Source organism: Salmo salar, chromosome 27 (genome assembly GCF_965601325.2).
Source record: "Salmo salar chromosome 27, fSalSal1, whole genome shotgun sequence".
NCBI lineage: Eukaryota > Metazoa > Chordata > Actinopteri > Salmoniformes > Salmonidae > Salmo > Salmo salar.
In genome coordinates, this window is record NC_138317.1 from 30,999,811 (window position 1) to 31,020,000 (window position 20,190).

The 20,190-nt window shown below is 43.1% G+C and overlaps 1 protein-coding gene across 4 annotated transcripts in view; it reads left to right on the plus strand.

Moving 5' to 3' along the window:
- Positions 1 to 7,512: 7,512 nt before the first annotated feature.
- LOC106588861 (tax1-binding protein 1 homolog A) overlaps positions 7,513 to 20,190 on the plus strand; it is a 50,263-nt gene continuing 37,585 nt past the window's right edge. Inside the window, exons 1-3 of one of the 4 annotated variants that reach the window (XM_014178353.3) lie at positions 7,513 to 8,279; positions 9,026 to 9,245; positions 18,678 to 18,780. In XM_014178353.3, coding sequence (XP_014033828.1) covers positions 9,054 to 9,245; positions 18,678 to 18,780 — 295 coding nt within the window. In that variant the 5' untranslated portion in view covers positions 7,513 to 8,279; positions 9,026 to 9,053. The remainder of the gene's footprint in view (positions 8,280 to 9,025; positions 9,246 to 18,677; positions 18,781 to 20,190) is intronic. The other 3 variants (XM_014178354.3, XM_014178351.3, XM_014178352.3) reach the window with 3 other exon arrangements.

Here is a 20,190-nt window from a genome sequence, read left to right on the forward strand (position 1 = left end):
TTCCCATACCATTATTACAGAGAATCAGACAAATTATTCTACCCTCTGCCTATTGGTTACTCAGCTTATTCAAGCCTGTCTCAAAAATACAACACTGCCCCTTTAATAAGATATAAAAAAAAAACATGCTCTTGCCTGACATGCTTTCAAAGATGGCTTGAAATGCACACATTTTGTGCTCTAGTAGGACGCAACCACTCCCCCATTGTTGACTAGAAATGATCTATTACTGGTCTAATAATTCACTTTCTAACAAATAACATGAACAAATGTGCACACGTGGCTACATGCAGCTCTCGCTTTGATCTCAAAACAAGTGCATCTACTTGTGACTACTCATGCTGTAAAGACAGTCCAGTTTAAAGTGAATGGCACAGATCCATATATGACAATTGTCTATTTGCATATAGGGATACTGCAGCTCTGATGCGTTCTGCCTACAAGAAAATATCTTGCATAGTTAGTTTTGCATACTAAGTCTTGTATAGTTCATTTTGTTTCGGTATGTTGCATTAAAAGTGGCTAATATTGGCAATTCCCACAGTAGTGGGAAATGTTGATAATGTTAACTAAAGGGGAAAGTTGAGTGAAGTTCAATATCGTGCCTCTCTGCACAGGGTGATATTTCTTCTGGGCAGCAGTCCTAGGGGAGCTGCGCTTAGAGGGAACATTGATGCTGGCCCATGTTGACTCCAATGCTTCCCACAGTTGTGTCAAGTTGGCTGGATGTCCTTTGGGTGATGGACCATTCTTGATACACACGGGAAACTGTGGACCATGAAAAACCCAGCAGATTTGCAGTTCTTGACAAAACTACTACCATACCCCGTTCAAAGGTACTTAAATATGTTGTCTTGCCCACTCACCTTCTGAATGGCACACATACACAATCCATGTCTCAATTGTCTCAAGGTTTAAAAATCATTCTTTAACCTGTCCTCTCTCATCTACACAGATTGAAGTGGATTTAACAACTGAAATCAATAAGGGATCATAGCTTCACCTGGTCAGTCTATGTCATGGAAAGAGCAGGTGTCCTTAATGTTTTTTACACTCAGTGTGTATGAGCTCAGATTAGTCTGGTCCGGTTGTAAGAACCACCGTACTCGGTCTGCTGAACATACAGGTGATCTTTGGACATGCAGCTATTATGTAAAACCATACAGTAGAGGTCGACCGATTATGATTTTTCAGCGCCGATATCGATACCGATTATTGGAGGACCAAAAATATCCGATACCGATTAAATATATATTTGTAATAATGACAATTACAATACTGAATGAACAACAAACACTTTTATTTTAACTTAATATAATACATCAAAATCAATTTAGTCTCAAATAAATAATGAAACATGTTCAATTTGGTTTAAATAATGCAAAAACAAAGTGTTGGAGAAGAAAGTAAAAGTGCAATATGTGCCATGTAAAAAAGCTAACGTTTAAGTTCCTTGCTCAGAACATGAGAACATATGAAAGCTGGTGGTTCCTTTTAACATGAGTCTTAAATATTCCCAGGTAAGAAGTTTTAGGTTGTAGTTATTATAGGACTATTTCTCTCTATATCATTTGTATTTCATATACCTTTGACTACTGGATGTTCTAATAGGTACTTTAGTATTGCCATCCTAATCTCGGGAGTTGATAGGCTTGAAGTCATAAACAGCGCAATGCTTGAAGCATTGCGAAGAGCTGCTGGCAAATGCAGTCAAGTGCTGTTTGAATGAATGCTTACGAGCCTGCTGCTGCCTACCACGGCTCAGTCAGACTGCTCTATCAAATCATAGACTTAATTATAATAAACACACAGAAATACGAGCCTTAGGTCATTAATATGGTCAAATCCGGAAACTATCATTTCGAAAACAAAACATTTATTCTTTCAGTGAAATACGGAACCGTTCCATATTTTATCTAACGGGTGGCATCCACAAGTCTAAATATTGCTGTTATATTGCACAACCTTCAATGTTATGTCATAATTACGTAAAATTCTGGCAAATTAGTTCGCAATGAGCCAGGCGCCGCATCGATTATATGCAAAGCAGGACAAGCTAGATAAACTAGTAATATCATCAACCATGTGTAGTTAACTAGTGATTATGTTAAGATTGATTGTTTTTATAAGATACATTTAATGCTGGCTAGAAACTTACCTTGGCTCCTTGCTGCACTCGCATAACAGGTAATCAGCCTGCCACGCAGTCTCCTCGTGGAGTGCAATGTAATCGGCCGTGATCGGTGTCCAAAAATGCAGATTACTGATTGTTATGAAAACTTGAAAATCGGCCCTAATTAATCGGCCATTCCGATTAATCGGTGGACCTCTACTACACAGAGCTTCCCTCAGAGTTAGCCTACATGGTAACACAGCTTGTTGACTAACAGGAAGCTATATTAGCGCACCCACACAACCTTAGTGGACACACCCAATGCATGGACAAGGCTGGATATGTTCACCCGGTCTGTTGAATAACAGGCTGTGTTACCACATTACGTGATGTTTCTATGCATTTTTTCCTGACATGCTGCTTCTTCATAGGGTGAAGAAATGTCATATTCAGAACTTAGCAATTGTGTCACAATATCTGATGATTAACAGAAGTAGACAAAATTAGTGACAGTGGGGTAGGCTTACTGGATTTTCAGGCCTAATGTTGATAGACACTGTAGATTTCTTCAAAAACTGAGTAGCTAAGGAAGAAAGGCCTCTAAGGTGGAGGGGCATTTGGAGTTCAGCATAATTAATGTAAAGTGACTATGTGAAGTGATGTAGATAGTTATGTCAAATTAATTGACACATGGGTATGATAGTGTAGGAAGAGGGGGATTAGGGTGTCCAATCAAAAATGCATATTTTATCCAATAGCTAAAATAATATGGTAATTGTGTAGATCCTCCTCTAAGAAAACATGTCTATCATAATTCGTTCAAAAATTATTGGAGTTTTTATCCTTGTAGGATGGCAAAAATTAGGACGGTTAAATCAATGAATGCCAGAGAGAAATAAAAGTGGTAAAATATCAGGAAAATAGCATTGTGTCAGCTAGGCTGATGCTGTGAGAGAAATAAGGCTAACTGGCACGCTCACCGTTGACCTCTTCATCGCTCTTCTCCAATCCAGAGGACATAAAACAACAGAGGTAAGATAGATGTTGATTTTGAGAAATGGCATGGAGGCTAGTGTTTTCATATTGTACACTTTCATATTAATGCAAAAATCCTATTATTCAAAGATTTCTCACAAAAACAAGTGTATCTCTGTGAAATTTCAACAGAGCACCAGCATACCGCAAGCTTTTTATATTTAAGCCTTTTACATTTAATTCAACTTGTGTCCTGCTCATTTTGTTTTTTGTTCCCCGCGGAAACAACTTTGCAGACACGCCACAACATGTCAAAGCCTCATAAGTTGCTGTGAAAAGCATCACAGCTCTGTCAACAAAGCTTGGTGTTTATGAGGTAGTAGGTTATTAGTTTAAGAAATTCTACTTTTTGGTTATAATGTTAATGATACACTACACAACCAATAGTATGTGGACACCTGATCATTGGAACTTCTCATTCCAAAATCATGTGCATTATTATGGAGTTGGTCCCACCTTTGCTGCTATAACAGCCTCCACTCTTCTGGGAAGACTTTCCACTAGATGTTGGAACATTGCTGCAGGGACTTGCTTCCATTCAGCCACAAGAGCATTAGTGAGGTCAGGCACTGATGTTGGGCGATTAGGCCTGGCGCGCATTCCAGTTCATCCCAAAGGCGTTCGATGGGGTTGAGGTCAGGGCTCCGATCTTGACAAACCATTTCTGCATTGCTTTGTGCACTGGGGCATTGTCATGCTGACACAGGAAATGGTCTTCCCTCTTAACTGTTGCCACAAAGTTGTATGCTGTCATTGTATGCTGTAGCATTAAGATTTCCCTTCACTGGAACTAAGGGGCCCTAACCATGAAAAACAGCCCCAGATCATTATTCCTCCTCCACCAAACTTTACAGTTGGCACTATGCATTGGGGCAGGTAGCGTTCTCCTGGCATCTGCCAAACACAGACTCGTCCGTCGGACTGCCAGATGGTGAAGCGTGATTCATAACTCCAGATAACGCGTTTCCACTGCTTCGGAGTCCAATGGCGGCGAGCTTTACACCATTCCAGCTGATGCTTGGCATTGTGCATGGTGACCTTAGGCTTGTGTGCGGCTGCTCGGCCATGGAAACCCATTTCATGAAGCACCCAATGAAGTTATTGTGCTGACGTTGCTTCCAGAGGCAGTTTGGAACTCAGTTGTGAGTGTTTCAACCGAGGACAGACAATTTCTACGCACTACGTGCTTCAGCACTCGGCGGTCCCATTCTGTGAGCTTGTGTGGCCTACCACTTTGCGGCTGAACCGTTGTTGCTCTTAGACGTTTCCACTTCACGAAAATAGCAGTTACAGTTGACCGGGGCAGCTCTAGCAGGGCAGACATTTGACAAAGTCACTTGTTGGAAAGGTGGCATCCTATGACGGTGCCACGTTGAAAGTCACTGAGCTCTTCAGTACGGGCATTCTACTGCCAATGTTTGTCTATGGCGATTGCATGGCTGTGTGCTCGATTTTATACACCAGTCAGCAACGGGTGTGGCTGAAATAGCTGAATCCACTAATTTGAAGGGGTGTCCACATACACTATTTTTACAAAAGTATGTTAGAGAAAGAGCCCACTGAACAATTCAGAACATGAAGAATCACCTACTACAGGGATGGGCAATTGATGGGGATGGGAGCCAAAACAAATCTGAACCTTAACATAAGGGGCCGCAATGGCTCACAGGTCTGCATACCCACATCCACACCCACACATGGAGTCAGAGCCGGCCCTAGCCTTTTGGGGGCCCTAAGCAAAATTTTGCCCTGACTTACAAAATCAACGGGGGCCCTCTGGTCGGTAATTCAACAACGATTACTACAAGTTTATAGCTGGCTCGATTAATTTATCTAAAAAGCTGACATGGGCTAATTGAGTGACTGTCAGTAATTGACATAACTACCCCATTCATAGACACTAAATAGGGTTAGGGTGAGTGTTCCCACGTGGTTATATATCCATGTTACAGTGTGTTTATGGAAGACAGGCGACCACCTGTGCTAATTAGCTATCTAGCATGCTTCGAACACCTGTGCTGATTAGCTATCTAGCATGCTACGAACACCTGTTTGTAAAGGAAAAAGGCCGCCAGAAACATGTTGTAAAAAATACTGTCGGCTGCAACTGTTATGAAGCCAGTTAAAAGTGTACAGTCAGGGTAGATTTTGCATTAGTTAAATTATTTTGATGTGCTATGAAAGTAAAAGGGTTTATGTTTCTAGAACAGTTTTGCAATTGAGAATCGATTAACGTTTAGATGCCAGTCTACCTCTGATAACAACATAATGTCCTTGGACCTTAAGGAGTAACGATAGGACACTCCGTAATTAAAGTACATTCTTGGGCTATGACATAACACCAACTGTGCATCAAAGCTGGGATCAAGAAATTGAAAAATAGCTTCTATCTCAAGGCCATCAGACTGTTAAACAGCCATCACTAGCACATTAGAGGCTGCTGCCTATAGACATAGACTAGAAATCACTGGCCACTTTAAGGAATGGAACACTAGTCACTTTAATAATGTTTACATATCTGGCATTACTCATCTCATATGAATATACTGTATTCTATACTATTCTACTGTATCTTAGTCACTTAATGTTTACATATCTGGCATTACTCATCTCATATGAATATACTGTTTTCTATACTATTCTACTGTATCTTAGTCACTTAATGTTTACATATCTGGCATTACTCATCTCATATGTATATACTGTTTTCTATACTATTCTACTGTATCTTAGTCACTTAATGTTTACATATCTGGCATTACTCATCTCATATGTATATACTGTATTCTATACTATTCTACTGTATCTTAGTCACTTAATGTTTACATATCTGGCATTACTCATCTCATATGTATATACTGTATTCTATACTATTCTACTGTATCTTAGTCACTTAATGTTTACATATCTGGCATTACTCATCTCATATGTATATACTGTTTTCTATACTATATCTTAGCCGTTCCGCTCAGACATCGCTCATCCATATGAATATAGTCTTAATTCATTCCTACTTAGATTTGTGTGTATTGGGTTCATGTTGTGTAATTTGTTAGATATTAATTGTTAGATATTACTGCACTTTCGGAGCTAGAAGCACAAGCATTTCGCTACACCCGCAATAACATCTGCTAATCACATGCGTGACCAATAAAATTTGATTTGAACAAGAGAAACTACACACACGCACAACCAAATTTCAAAATTGCACCTTGTGTATTCTACTATTATAACTGTCAACAGTAAATTGAGACTCCGACTGAGTTCCCTGTCCTAGGGGAGCCTTGTCATACATTTAAATGATCAGGCTTGTGCAGGCATGCTGGTAGTTACTACAGCCACGAATAACGTTGTGTTCCATCCAGTTGGTCACATGAAGAGTAAAGGAAACATGATTTTAAAGAATTGACTGATAGGGATGTGAGAGATGAGCGTATAGCCATGTCCATTGTTACAAGCAATCAGTTCATAGTTAAAATGTTCATATTTCGTTAACGACAACTTGGGAGGAAATTGTATGGGCTCCGGAGTTGCGCAGCGGTCTAAGGCACTGCGTCTCAGTGCTAGAGGCATCACTACAGACACCCTGGTTCAAACCCAGACTCTATCACAATTGGCTGTGATTAGGAGTTCCAAGGGCGGTGCACAATTGGCCCAGCGTCGTCTGGTGTAGGCCGTCATTGTAAACAAGAATTTGTTCTTAACTGACTTGCCTGGTTAAATAAAGATAAAATGAAAAACACAGTGGGTAAGCAACTGTTCAGAAGATTCGCAGAAAAACAGCCATTCTGATCTATTATGTACATGCACACCGGAAAAAGATGGTGGAAAATAGAAAAACATGTAAACACGTTACCGAGATTCAGGTCGACATGAGTATTGCACCTTTGCAATAGATTCCGACACTCTCTGAACAAGGCAGCCATGCTTATTTCCCCTTGACCTGGGCGTTTACATGGTCACGTCTATTAAGATTACATCTTTTATCAAATTGACGTCAAAAGTGTTTGCATTTTAGCTAACCCTGATGGACCCTAACCATTTTCCTAACCTTAACCTAATTATCCTAACCTGCTACGTTAATTATCCAAAGCTTCTGCGTAAAATCTCGAACATGCTACGAAAAGTCAATTTTTACAAAAGTTGTATCCCTTCTAGATAAAACCGGTTTACATTGATGACGGCTGACAGCCAGGAAGTAAAGGGGAGTTGGTTTTGATTGAGCGCTATTCGGACCACTCACGAGTCTTAGCTGAGCGCAACAGCCAATGGAAAATCTTGCAAAGGCGGGATATCCTGTGTCTTAATGCCCCTGAACAGGACATTGTAAGATACAGTAATGAACTGGTCTCAAATGCTAACAGCAATATTTCGAGTGCAGCCTCCTCATTTGGTAGAAGATTAGTGAATTAAACGACTAAAACGCAAATCGTTTGTGGTCATTAACATGTTTAAACATAATATTTTCAGATAAGATGAACCTTCAAAACGTTCTAAACATGCTGCGCAAATGTAATAGTTCCGGCAGTAATATTTTCAATTACCCTAATTGATGTGCAGTAGAGTAATTATATTTAGGCTATCAAATGTACTTTACGTTACAGTGGTTCCCAACCAAGTCAGTCAGTTAAGAACAAATTCTTATTTACAATGACGGCCTAGGTAGTGGGTTAACTGCCTTGTTCAGGGACAGAACGACAGAGTTGTCAACTCAGGGATTCGCGCTAACCGCCGCCACCTAGAACCCCCAGCGACTCACTCCATCATCACTCTGTTGCATACGTTTCGCTCTATTCCCAGTGCAAGATGCAGCAACTGGGCAAATAACCTGACATTTGCCAGAGATAGCTGCTGTATATTCTTTCATTCCTTTATTGGTTTATACTTGCAAATAGATCGTTTTGAGGCATCACATCATTGGAATTTGCTCGTGGTGGAAACGGAATCTCTCTCCTCAGCACCGCCACCATCCCATCCCGGAAGTGACACCATCAGTTTTCACATTTCAGGAAAAGCATCAGCATCTTCAATGCTTTGACAACGGGGTTTGAAGCTATTTCCACAACCGCGTTTGGACTGACACATTTGGCTTTCAAAACACAATTTGTCGCAGTTTGGATTCGTAAGACAGGTAATGAATCGAATCAAGCGGAAAAAATAGCTGTGATTGTCATATTGCTAGGGGATTTGGCCTGCTAGCAAGACGTATAGCTATAGCTAACACTGAGATTATTGCTAGCTAGCTAGCTAGCTAACAAGATAAGCTAGTTTGTTGTCAGATCCGTTAGCCAACGTGACGTTAGTTAGCTACAAGGCCCTTGAAGGTTAATGCGGAGATATCTTAATCGATCCAGTTGTCAATGAACATAATAGTTACGTTAGGGCAACGTTATATATGCGAACAGTATAGCTATCTAGCTAATCATCTTAAATGTGTTTGTGTAAGATGCAGGCTCTTGGAAAATGTCAAGGGAATATTAGCTCGCTACCTAGCCTTAGTTAACCACTCCCCGTTCGCCTGTGGTAAACTGTGCTGGCTGTGTTGTTAAATTTGGTCGTCCTTGTTTGTGCGATCACTCGCTTCAGCTTTTGGAAGCCTATATTGTGGTTTTTAGTTGACATGATCTCATGCAGTCTGTTTGCCATCATGTCGTTATTTTAACATTTTTAGGCAGGCTTGGAATTCTTCCATGTTACATTTCAGTTCACTAGCCTTTATTTACATTTGATTGGAAATGGGTAAAATGTCAATTTAATGTGTGTGTGTGTGTGAGAGAGGGGGGGGGGAGAAAATATGCATGCCGAACCAGAAATGTTTTCATATCCCTTCCCTATATTCTTTTCCCAAATTCTCTCTATTACTAATTTTCCCTGCAGTTCGGACAAATGAAGTGACAAACAGGATATGATGTCATCGTTCCAGGTGGTGGGCTCTTTGCCCAGCAGTGTCATCGGCGTCATGGAAACATCAAACTTTGCCCATGTCATCTTCCAGAACGTTGGGAAGAGCTTCCTGCCCCAGGAGGCACTGGAGTGTTGCTACACCCTCACCTCCTACATCACCCCCAACCCCAAAGACTGGGTGGGAATATTTAAGGTAACACAAACACACACATTCTACATCACTCCCCACTCCAAAGACTGGTGGGCATCTTTAAGGTACACCCTACCCTACTTACAACCCACCCCCACCGACCGGTGGGCATCTTTAAGCTACACCCCACCCAAAGACTGGGTGAGCGACACTAGATCTCACTTAGCCCTGCATCAGTACTTCTCACACTGTATGGTGCATTGAATCATCAGAGGCTATGCAGTCATCATATGCAGTGATCACAGGTCCTAAATTTAGCCTCGTCGTGTCTCCAACTAGAAGATAGGCCGTTGGGCCTCGTCGTGTCTCCCAACTAGAAGATAGGCCGTTGGGCCTCGTCGTGTCTCCCAACTAGAAGATAGGCCGTTGGGCCTCGTCGTGTCTCCCAACTAGAAGATAGGCCGTTGGGCCTCGTCGTGTCTCCCAACTAGAAGATAGGCCGTTGGGCCTCGTCGTGTCTCCCAACTAGAAGATAGGCCGTTGGGCCTCGTCGTGTCTCCCAACTAGAAGATAGGCCGTTGGGCCTCGTCGTGTCTTCCAACTAGAAGATAGGCCGTTGGGCCTCGTCGTGTCTCCCAACTAGAAGATAGGCCGTTTGGCCTCGTCGTGTCTCCCAACTAGAAGATAGGCCGTTGGGCCTCGTCGTGTCTCCCAACTAGAAGATAGGCCGTTGGGCCTCGTCGTGTCTCCCAACTAGAAGATAGGCCGTTGGGCCTCGTCGTGTCTCCCAACTAGAAGATAGGCCGTTGGGCCTCGTCGTGTCTCCCAACTAGAAGATACGACGAGGCCCAACGGCCTGTCTCCCAACTAGAAGATTGGCCGTTTTTGTTTTACTCTCTTTCATCAACCTGATTCTCTTCTCTATTTCAGTGTTTTGGTTTTTGCCCTTACGCTACACAGCTGATTCAAATGATCAAAGCTTGATGATGAGTTGGTTATTTTAATCAGCTTTGTAGTGCTAGGGCAAAAACCAAAACGTGCACCCCTTGAGGTCGCGAGTTCCGAGTTTTGGAAATCCTGGCCAATTTCCTTCTACAGAGATGTTTCCAGTAGCTGTGGTGTGGTTATTCAATGTGCAGAGGGAGGTGGGAGGAGGCAGGGAGAACAGATAGACCAGAAAATACCCCCCAGCAAGACCTGTCTCTCTGGTCTAACCAGATCTTTTATTCTCATTGCACCCCCCCCCCCCCCCCCCCCCCCCCACACACACCACACATCCTTATTTCTTTCTCTTTCCATCTCGCACTTTCTCTCTCTTCCACCTCTCCTTCTCTTGTTTCCCCCTCCCTCCCTCTCTCTCCTCTTTCATCGGGGCCATCAAATTTCACACTGAATTAACAGGAAATGTGAACGAGGAAGCTTAATGTCTCGTAAAGACACAAAGCAAACATTTATCATCCTTTAAGAAGTTACTTCAAATCCACCCAGCTCAATTAAAAAGGAATAAAGATGGTGGGTTTATTTGGAAAATGTAGATGGTTAATCTGCACTAATGAAAACTGTTTCATGGTGAAGCATTGGGAGTGTGATAAAGAGCTGTGTATTTCCACTGCTAGAGGTGGTAGGCTTTTCCCATGAAAAGCGTGGCATGAAAGAGTGAAACTCAGCCACAGGAGAAATTATTTAAAAAAATGTCAGTTTTTCAACCCAACACTCCTCCCTCCCATTTCACCCTTCTCACACTTTTATCTTCTAATGCTTTTCTCTTGTGCCATGACACTACCCCTCCCCCCTCCTCCTCGGCTCTCACTGTGTGTGGTGTGTGTGTGTGTGTGTGTGTGTGTGTGTGTGTGTGTGTGTGTGTGTGTGTGTGTGTGTGTGTGTGTGTGTGTGTGTGTGTGTGTGTGTGTGTGTGTGTGTGTGTGTGTGTGTGTGTGTGTGTGTGTGTGTGTGTGTGTGTGTGTGTGTGTGCGTGTGTGTGTGTGCGTGATTGCACCACTGAGAGCGCTCCAGACACATACATCTAGCACAGCTGCTTGGGCACTAACTCACATTACCCTTGACACACACACAGACACCCTGAGGCTCTCTGACGCAAAATATGTAGGTTAGGTACAGGCTCCCCCTACTGGCTGTATACTGTCATTGATACTGTCTTCTAAAACCTGGGATTGGCATCACAAGGCCATGATGATACCATAATATTCCTACACTTATCACACTTATCCATATATCAAACAAAGTAAGATTGGAATGAGATTTCAGTTTTAAGACATTTTTTTCTAATGCAATTATATGCTTAAATTGACTTGTATCAACTCTTAAGATTTTTAACACACACCTCTGGAAAAGCCCCTGATTCAGGAGGTAGTGGAGTTGTGGCATGTAGCTGGGAGAAACCCGTGCCGTAAGAGTGTAATTAACATGTCATCGGACCGTGTGCATACCCCTCTAATTCGTGATGGATGGCAGCTTCGTCTGTGATTATTTTATAACATCACTCCTGAGTCTGAACACTCCAAACCAAACTCCAGTCACCTGCAAGCCTCCACTATACAATTAGCAAATAATTTATGTGTTTAAACCTCCCCATAGACCAGCGTTTCGCAAACTCGATCCTCTGGACCCCAAAGGGTGCATGTTTAGTTTTTTCCCTAACACCAAAGCTTGATGTTTAGTTGATTATTTGAATCAGCTGTGTAGTGCAAGGGGAAAAACCAAAACGTGCACCCCTTGGGGTTGCGAGTACCGAGTTTTGGAAATCCTGGCCTATTTCCTTCTACAGAGATGTTTCCAGTAGCTGTGGTGTGGTTATTCAATGTGCAGAGGGAGGTGGGAGGAGGCAGGGAGAACAGATAGGTGTTGCTTGGGGGTATTTTCTGGTCCCGAGGACCGAGTTTGGGAAACCCTGACTTAGACTAACACACACACACACACACACACACACACACAGACACACAGAGACACACAGACACTTGGGTATAAATAATGTTCTCACCTGAAAAGAGTTAGAAATGTATTATTATCACATGGAATTTCACCTGCATTCTGAGTAGGCCCTACATGCATTATTCTACTTTATAATATCACACCAATTACTGTCAACATACTAAAAACATTATCACCCTCGCACAGAACATTGTCATCAAAGTAATTTGTTGTCATGTCAAACACAGTATTCAAAAGTGCCCACTATTATATTCTAACTACAGAATTAGAATAATAGTTATATTTCCAGGATTCCAACAGTTCATCCAAGTGTTTTGCTCTAAATCACAAGTCAAACTGCAACATTTGGTAAAAAAATAAGGCCTAGATTGTTTGCCCATATCGTGGACCCTACATGGGAGTGTGGATGTTGTCATCAAGGTAGGGCTGGGCGACTATGGCCCATATCGTGGGCCCTACATGGGAGTGTGGATGTTGTCATCAAGGTAGGGCTGGGCGACTATGGCCCATATCGTGGGCCCTACATGGGAGTGTGGATGTTGTCATCAAGGTAGGGCTGGGCGACTATGGCCCATATCGTGGGCCCTACATGGGAGTGTGGATGTTGTCATCAAGGTAGGGCTGGGCGACTATGGCCCATATCGTGGGCCCTACATGGGAGTGTGGATGTTGTCATCAAGGTAGGGCTGGGCGACTATGGCCCATATCGTGGGCCCTACATGGGAGTGTGGATGTTGTCATCAAGGTAGGGCTGGGCGACTATGGCCCATATCGTGGGCCCTACATGGGAGTGTGGATGTTGTCATCGAGGTAGGGCTGGGCGACTATGGCCCATATCGTGGGCCCTACATGGGAGTGTGGATGTTGTCATCAAGGTAGGGCTGGGCGACTATGGCCCATATCGTGGGCCCTACATGGGAGTGTGGATGTTGTCATCAAGGTAGGGCTGGGCGACTATGGCCCATATCGTGGGCCCTACATGGGAGTGTGGATGTTGTCATCAAGGTAGGGCTGGGCGACTATGGCCCATATCGTGGGCCCTACATGGGAGTGTGGATGTTGTCATCAAGGTAGGGCTGGGCGACTATGGCCCATATCGTGGGCCCTACATGGGAGTGTGGATGTTGTCATCAAGGTAGGGCTGGGCGACTATGGCCCATATCGTGGGCCCTACATGGGAGTGTGGATGTTGTCATCGAGGTAGGGCTGGGCGACTATGGCCCATATCGTGGGCCCTACATGGGAGTGTGGATGTTGTCATCAAGGTAGGGCTGGGCGACTATGGCCCATATCGTGGGCCCTACATGGGAGTGTGGATGTTGTCATCAAGGTAGGGCTGGGCGACTATGGCCCATATCGTGGGCCCTACATGGGAGTGTGGATGTTGTCATCGAGGTAGGGCTGGGCGACTATGGCCCATATCGTGGGCCCTACATGGGAGTGTGGATGTTGTCATCAAGGTAGGGCTGGGCGACTATGGCCCATATCGTGGGCCCTACATGGGAGTGTGGATGTTGTCATCAAGGTAGGGCTGGGCGACTATGGCCCATATCGTGGGCCCTACATGGGAGTGTGGATGTTGTCATCAAGGTAGGGCTGGGCGACTATGGCCCATATCGTGGGCCCTACATGGGAGTGTGGATGTTGTCATCAAGGTAGGGCTGGGCGACTATGGCCCATATCGTGGGCCCTACATGGGAGTGTGGATGTTGTCATCAAGGTAGGGCTGGGCGACTATGGCCCATATCATATCACAGTATTGTCTTTGTTGACGGTATTTGTTGGTGTTTTTTGTTTGTGAATAATAAGAGTTGGAGATGTTCTTTATGAGTAGTGTGACCCAGGGTAGCAACACATACATTCTAATGTATTTCAATGGGGCTTTCTCCATTCAGATTGTTTTATACTGTTCAATTCAACCCCTCAAAAATCAGCATTTTCATACATTTCTGCACTTCCTGTACTCATTTGAGAGAATTTCCACACTCCCATGGTATGGGCAAACAATCTAGGCCTTATTTTTTTACCAAATGTTGCAGTTGCAGTTTGACTTGTGATTTAGAGCAAAACACTTGGATGAACTGTTGGAATCCTGGAAATATAACTATTATTCTAATTCTGTAGTTAGAATATAATAGTGGGCACTTTTGAATACTGTGTTTGACATGACAACAAATTAAAATGCCAGGGAGGAGTTATTGTGACAGGATAGGAACCAAAGTGTTTCCTGGTATTATCAGGCTGTATAGCTTGTTATGTTTGCTCTGACTCAGTTCATCTATTAGCTAGCTAGCAATTAGCCTTAGATTTAGGCCCAACTTGCTAAGAAAAAACAAACTGCTGATGTTAGAAACACAAACTAATAGTGTAATTATAGAACGCTAGTGGATTTATATTAAGAAGCAAATTGAAAACAGCATCGTTGTCATCAACATTGTTGCATGTGCTGCATTGACCATGCTGACTTAACGAAAGTGTCTCGTGGTCGAGCAACAACAAAATGTGCTCCTTGAGTGACAGGGGGCGGGGCTAGGTCTTTGTGGAAAGAGGCATGGAAAGAGAGAGAGATGACTCAAGTAGCGAAGTAAAGTATAAAAATGGACATTACACACAGTGTATCCAATTTTAACAAACCAAACATTCAAATACTGTTATAGAAGGTAGAGTAAAAACCCAAACCAGTCCGTGCATCAATTCTGGTGTTTCGTAAAATACGGTTTACTTCCCAGCGCTACATCAAGATAATACTGGCCTGGGGTTTAGTTCCATAGGATGACTCATGTTGTTGAGTAAATTATGGTCTGTTTCACTAACTCTCAGCCAAGGCCGTACCCATGGAGATCTGGTCATGGGAATACCCACTCACCTGAGTTTGAACACAACACTAATTTAGAATATTTAGGAGAATATGACTATTTCATAATCTTGTTAGGTTTTGTGTGTGAGAGCGAGAGGACGCAGAGAGAGCTGGAGAAAAGGAGGGAGAGTGACTGTGTATGACAGTTTTACAGTGTAGGGTTAGTTATGATCTGTCGTCTCTTCATCAGCCGTCACTTAACAACACGACATTCATATGATTACATCTCTCTCCCACCATTTAGAAGTATGTGTAAAATTAGAACCTCTTTCTCTTCTGCGTCGTCTTCCGTTTAAACTAGGCTCTGCTGCTCCCCTCTGTCAGCCCTTACACACACACACACACACACACACCTCCTCCCAGCCTCTCCAATGAGAGAGGAGAGAACTGGCAAGGAGTGAGGCAGGGTTTGTGGTTTCAAATAAATGTTTCCATCCCTGTAATTGTATGTGGTACATTATTTTGGTAATGTACCATTTTGGTCATTATTTTGGCTGTTACATGAGAAAGAGAAAAAGACTGGTGTGCATAATGTAAAACAAACCCATCTTCAACTTTGGCTTTCTATCACAACTCAGCTGTGAAATACAATACCGGTGAAGGGTTTTTCTATATTTTGTCTATTTTCTACAAATTAGAATAATAGTGAAGACATCAAAACTATGAAATAACACATATGGAATCGTGTAGTAACCAAAAAAGTGTGAAACAAATAACCACCCTTTGCCTTGATGACAGCTTTGCACATTCTTGGCATTCTCTCAACCAGCTTCATGAGGTAGTCACCTGGAATGCATTTCAATTAACAGGTGTGCCTTAAAAGTTAATTTGTGGAATATCTTTCCTTAATGCGTTTGAGCCAATCAGTTGTGTTGTGACAAGGTAGGGGTGTACAGAAGATGGGGCTATCTGGTAAAATACCAAGTCCATATTATGGCAAGAACAGCTCAAATAAGTGAAGAAAAATAGCAGTCCATCATTACTTTAAGACATGAAGGTCAGTCAATATGGAAAATGTCACGAACTTTTAAAGTTTCTTCAAGTGCAGTCGCAAAAACCATCAAGCGCTATGATGAAACTGGCTCTCATGAGGACCGCCACAGGAATGGAAGACCCAGAATTACCTCTGCTGCAGAGGATAAGTTCATTAGTTACCAGCCTCAGAAATGGCAGCCCAGATAAATGCTTCATAGTGTTCAAGTAACAGACACATCTCAACATCAACTGTTTAGCGGAGACTGTGAATCAGGCCTTCATGGTCGAATTGCTGCAAAGAAACCACTACTAAAGGACGCCAATAATCAAATCAAATGTATATTGCCCTTCTTACATCAGCTGATATCTCAAAGTGCTGTACAGAAACCCAGCCTAAAACTCCAAACAGCAAGCAATGCAGATGTAGAATCACGGTGGCAAGGAAAAACTCCCTAGAAAGGACAAAACCTAGGAAGAAACCTAGAGAGGAACCAGGCTATGAGGGGTGACCAGTCCTCTTCTGGCTGTGCCGGGTGGAGATTATAACAGAACATGGCCAAGATGTTAAAATGTTCATAAATGACCAGCATGGTCAAATAATAATAATCATAGTAGTTGTCGAGGGTGCAACAGGTCAGTAACACGAGTGTCAGTTGGCTTTTTCATAGCCGAAAGAAAGAAAGAAAGAGTGAATTAGAGAGAGCATATTTAAATTCACACAGGACACCGGAAAAGACAAGAGAAATATTCCAGATGTGACAGACTGACACTGGCCCCCCCGACACATAAACTACTGCAGCATAAATACTGGAGGCTGAGACAGGAGGGGTCAGGAGAAACTGTGGCCCCATCCGATGAAACCCCCGGACAGGACCAAACAGGTAGGATATAACCCCACCCACTTTGCCAAAGCACAGCCTCCACACCACTAGAGGGATATCTTCAACCACCAACTTACCATCCCGAGACAAGGCCGAGTATAGCCCACAAAGATCTCCGCCAGACAGGAAGACCACGTCAGTGACTCAACCCACTCAAGTGACGCACCCCTCCCAGGGACGGCATGGAAGAACACCAGTAAGCCAGTGACTCAGCCCCTGTAATAGGGGTAGAGGCAGAGAATCCAAGTGGAGAGAGGGGAACCGGCCAGGCAGAGACAGCAAGGGCGGTTCGTTGCTCCAGCCTTTCCGTTCACATTCACACCCCTGGGCCAGACTACACTTAATCATAGGACCTACTGAAGAGATGTGTCTTCAGTAAAGACTTAAAGGTTGAGACTGAGTCTGTGTCTCTCACATGGGTAGGCAGACTATTCCATAAAAATGGAGCTCTATAGGAGGAAGCCCTGCCTCCAGCTGTTTGCTTAGAAATTCTAGGGACAATTAGGAGGCCCGCGTCTTGTGACCGTAGCGTACATGTAGGTATGTACGGCAGGACCAAATCGGAAAGATAGGTAGGAGCAAGCCCATGTAATGCTTTGTAGGTTAGCAGTAAAACCTTGAAATCAGCCCTTGCCTTAACAGGAAGCAGTAAAACCTTGAAATCAGCCCTTGCCTTAACAGGAAGCCAGTGTAGGGAGGCTAGCACTGGAGTAATATGATCAAATTTCTTGGTTCTAGTCAGGATTCTAGCAGCCGTATTTAGCACTAACTGAAGTTTATTTAGTGCTTTATCCGGGTAGCCGGAAAGTAGAGCATTGCAGTAGTCCAACCTAGAAGTAACAAAGGCATGGATTAATTAAGAAGAGAAGACTTGCTTGGGCCAAGAAACACGAGCAATGGACATTAGACCGGTGGAAATTTGTCCTTTGTTCCAACCGCTGTGTCTTTGTGAGATGCAAAGTAGGTGAGCAGATGATCTCCGCATGTGTGGTTCCCACCATAAAGCATGGAGGAGGAGGTGTGATGGTGTGGGGTTGCTTTGCTGGTCACACTGTCTTATTTATTTTGAATTCAAGGCACATTTAACCAGCATGGCTACCACAGCATTCTGCAGCGAAACGCCATCCCATCTGGTTTGCGCTTAGTGGGACTATCATTTGTTTTTCAACAGAACAATGACCCAACACACCTCCAGGCTGTGTAAGGGCTATTTGACCAAGAAGGAGAGTGATGGAGTGCTGCATCAGATGACCTGGCCTCCACAATCCCCCGACCTCAATCAAATGTATATGGTTTGTGATGAGTCGGACCGCAGAGTGAAGGAAAAACAGCCAACAAGTGCTCAGAATATGTGGGAACTTCTTCAAGACCTTTGTAAAAGCATTCCGGGTGAAGCTGATTGAGAGAATGCCAAGAATGTGTTTTCATGAAGGCAAAGGGTGGCAATTTGAAGACTCTCAAATATAAAATATATTTTGATTTGTTTAACACTTTTTTGGTTACTACATGATTCCATATGTGTTATTTCATAGTTTTGATGTCTTTCACTATTATTCTACAATGTAGAAAATAGTAAAAATAAAGAAAAACCCTTGAATGAGTAGGTGTTGTAAAACTTTTGACCGGTAGTGTACGTTTCACTTTCCAGCTGCTGGGCTGTTCAACTTGTTGATCTTGCTTTGGGCAATACCACTTTTTTGTATTATGATTAACAAGGTACGTAGCAGGTATTTGTGAGAACCTAGTCTTGCTGTGTGTCCTGTGTTGGTGTGAGAACAATATGGCAGTGTGTATGTTTTAGCTGTAGCCTGTCCTCCTGCGTTGGGTCTGTAGGTGGGTTGGAACACAGCGAGGGATTACTACACGTTCCTGTGGTCTCCCATGCCGCAAGACTACCAACCTGGAAGCACCGTACACAGGGCTGTGGTGTTCCAAGGTACACACACACTGTACATTTACACACACACACACACACACACTGTACACTGACACACTTACTTAGGAACGTACACACACACACACTGTACACTGACACACTTACTTATTTACGTACACACACACACACACACCGAGCATGGGAAGCACTGTGGTATACTAAGGTAACCTCATGATTTAACAGTCCCTATATTAAACCAGCTACCTTATTTTATTGATGGAATACAACCGCAACCGTGGTCAGAGACTTGAACACCTCTCTCTCTCGCTCTCTCTCTCTCTCTCTGTAGGGATATTACACACACACACACACACACCATGGAGGGCCGGTGATCTGGTTTTAAAGGAGCTAACATGGTCTCTGTGGTGTGTCAGTGGAACTCTGTGACTTTTGCATGTGTTTATATCACGGACAGTGATCTTTACCTCAAATACAGTGCAGTTGAATTACTGGACTTTTACTATTATTGAATGATGTGTTTACTATGAGTAGAAGATGGAAGATGAGAGATTGTATATACATTAGATTTAGACAGTCCGGATTCACAGTGCCTCTCAGTGCTGATCTATGGTTAATGTTTGCCTTTTTAGATCATAATGCATAAGATGATATGGGCAGGTGGGGACCAGAGCCTAGATCAGCACTTCTTCTAAGGGATGGGCACGGTTATTCGAATATCCGAATGGCCGTTAGTATTCCATTACTTGAGAGAGTACCCTATTTTAACAATGAAAAGGTATTGTCTGAAATGAAATAAAATGATATATGACGTTGCTATATAGCCTATAAGGATAGACCATTAGATTTAACAGTTTAATAAAACAACAGTTTAATGACAGTTTTTACGAGTGTGCACAATTAAAAAAGGACGCTCCATTACCCTTCACACCTGTAGCTTGTTGTTGTCGGTTAAGGCGTTACAGTCAGAGGCTTCATGGGAAAATAAAGATTTTAGTCAGTGCAAAATGGAATTAAAATGACAGAATTCGGTTGGCTAAATGAGAAGGAGCAGGATACAATGATCAACCAACAGGTAGGCTGTTGTTTCATATCAATGGAGCTGTTGTAGACAAGGATGAGGAGCGCAGCAAAATAGACTGTTAGCATTGCTACTTTAGCTAGCTAGCTGGCTAACTTAACTGTCTACTGTATCTAGCTAGCTTCTTTACAACGATTTGATGTAGTCAACAGGCCCTACCAGATGGTATGATAGACAAATTTGTTGCTGCCATAGGTTATCTAACTAACTTGAGTCGGTTTGGCTACTTTCTCTCTCCCCCTCCATGACACACACACAGACTGTCACACACAGGGGCGCAACTTTCAGTGGGGACAAGGGGGACATGTTCCCCCCCACATTCTGAAATTGTATTTTTTCCCCCCCAGTTTTATTATTGGGAATGTGATACA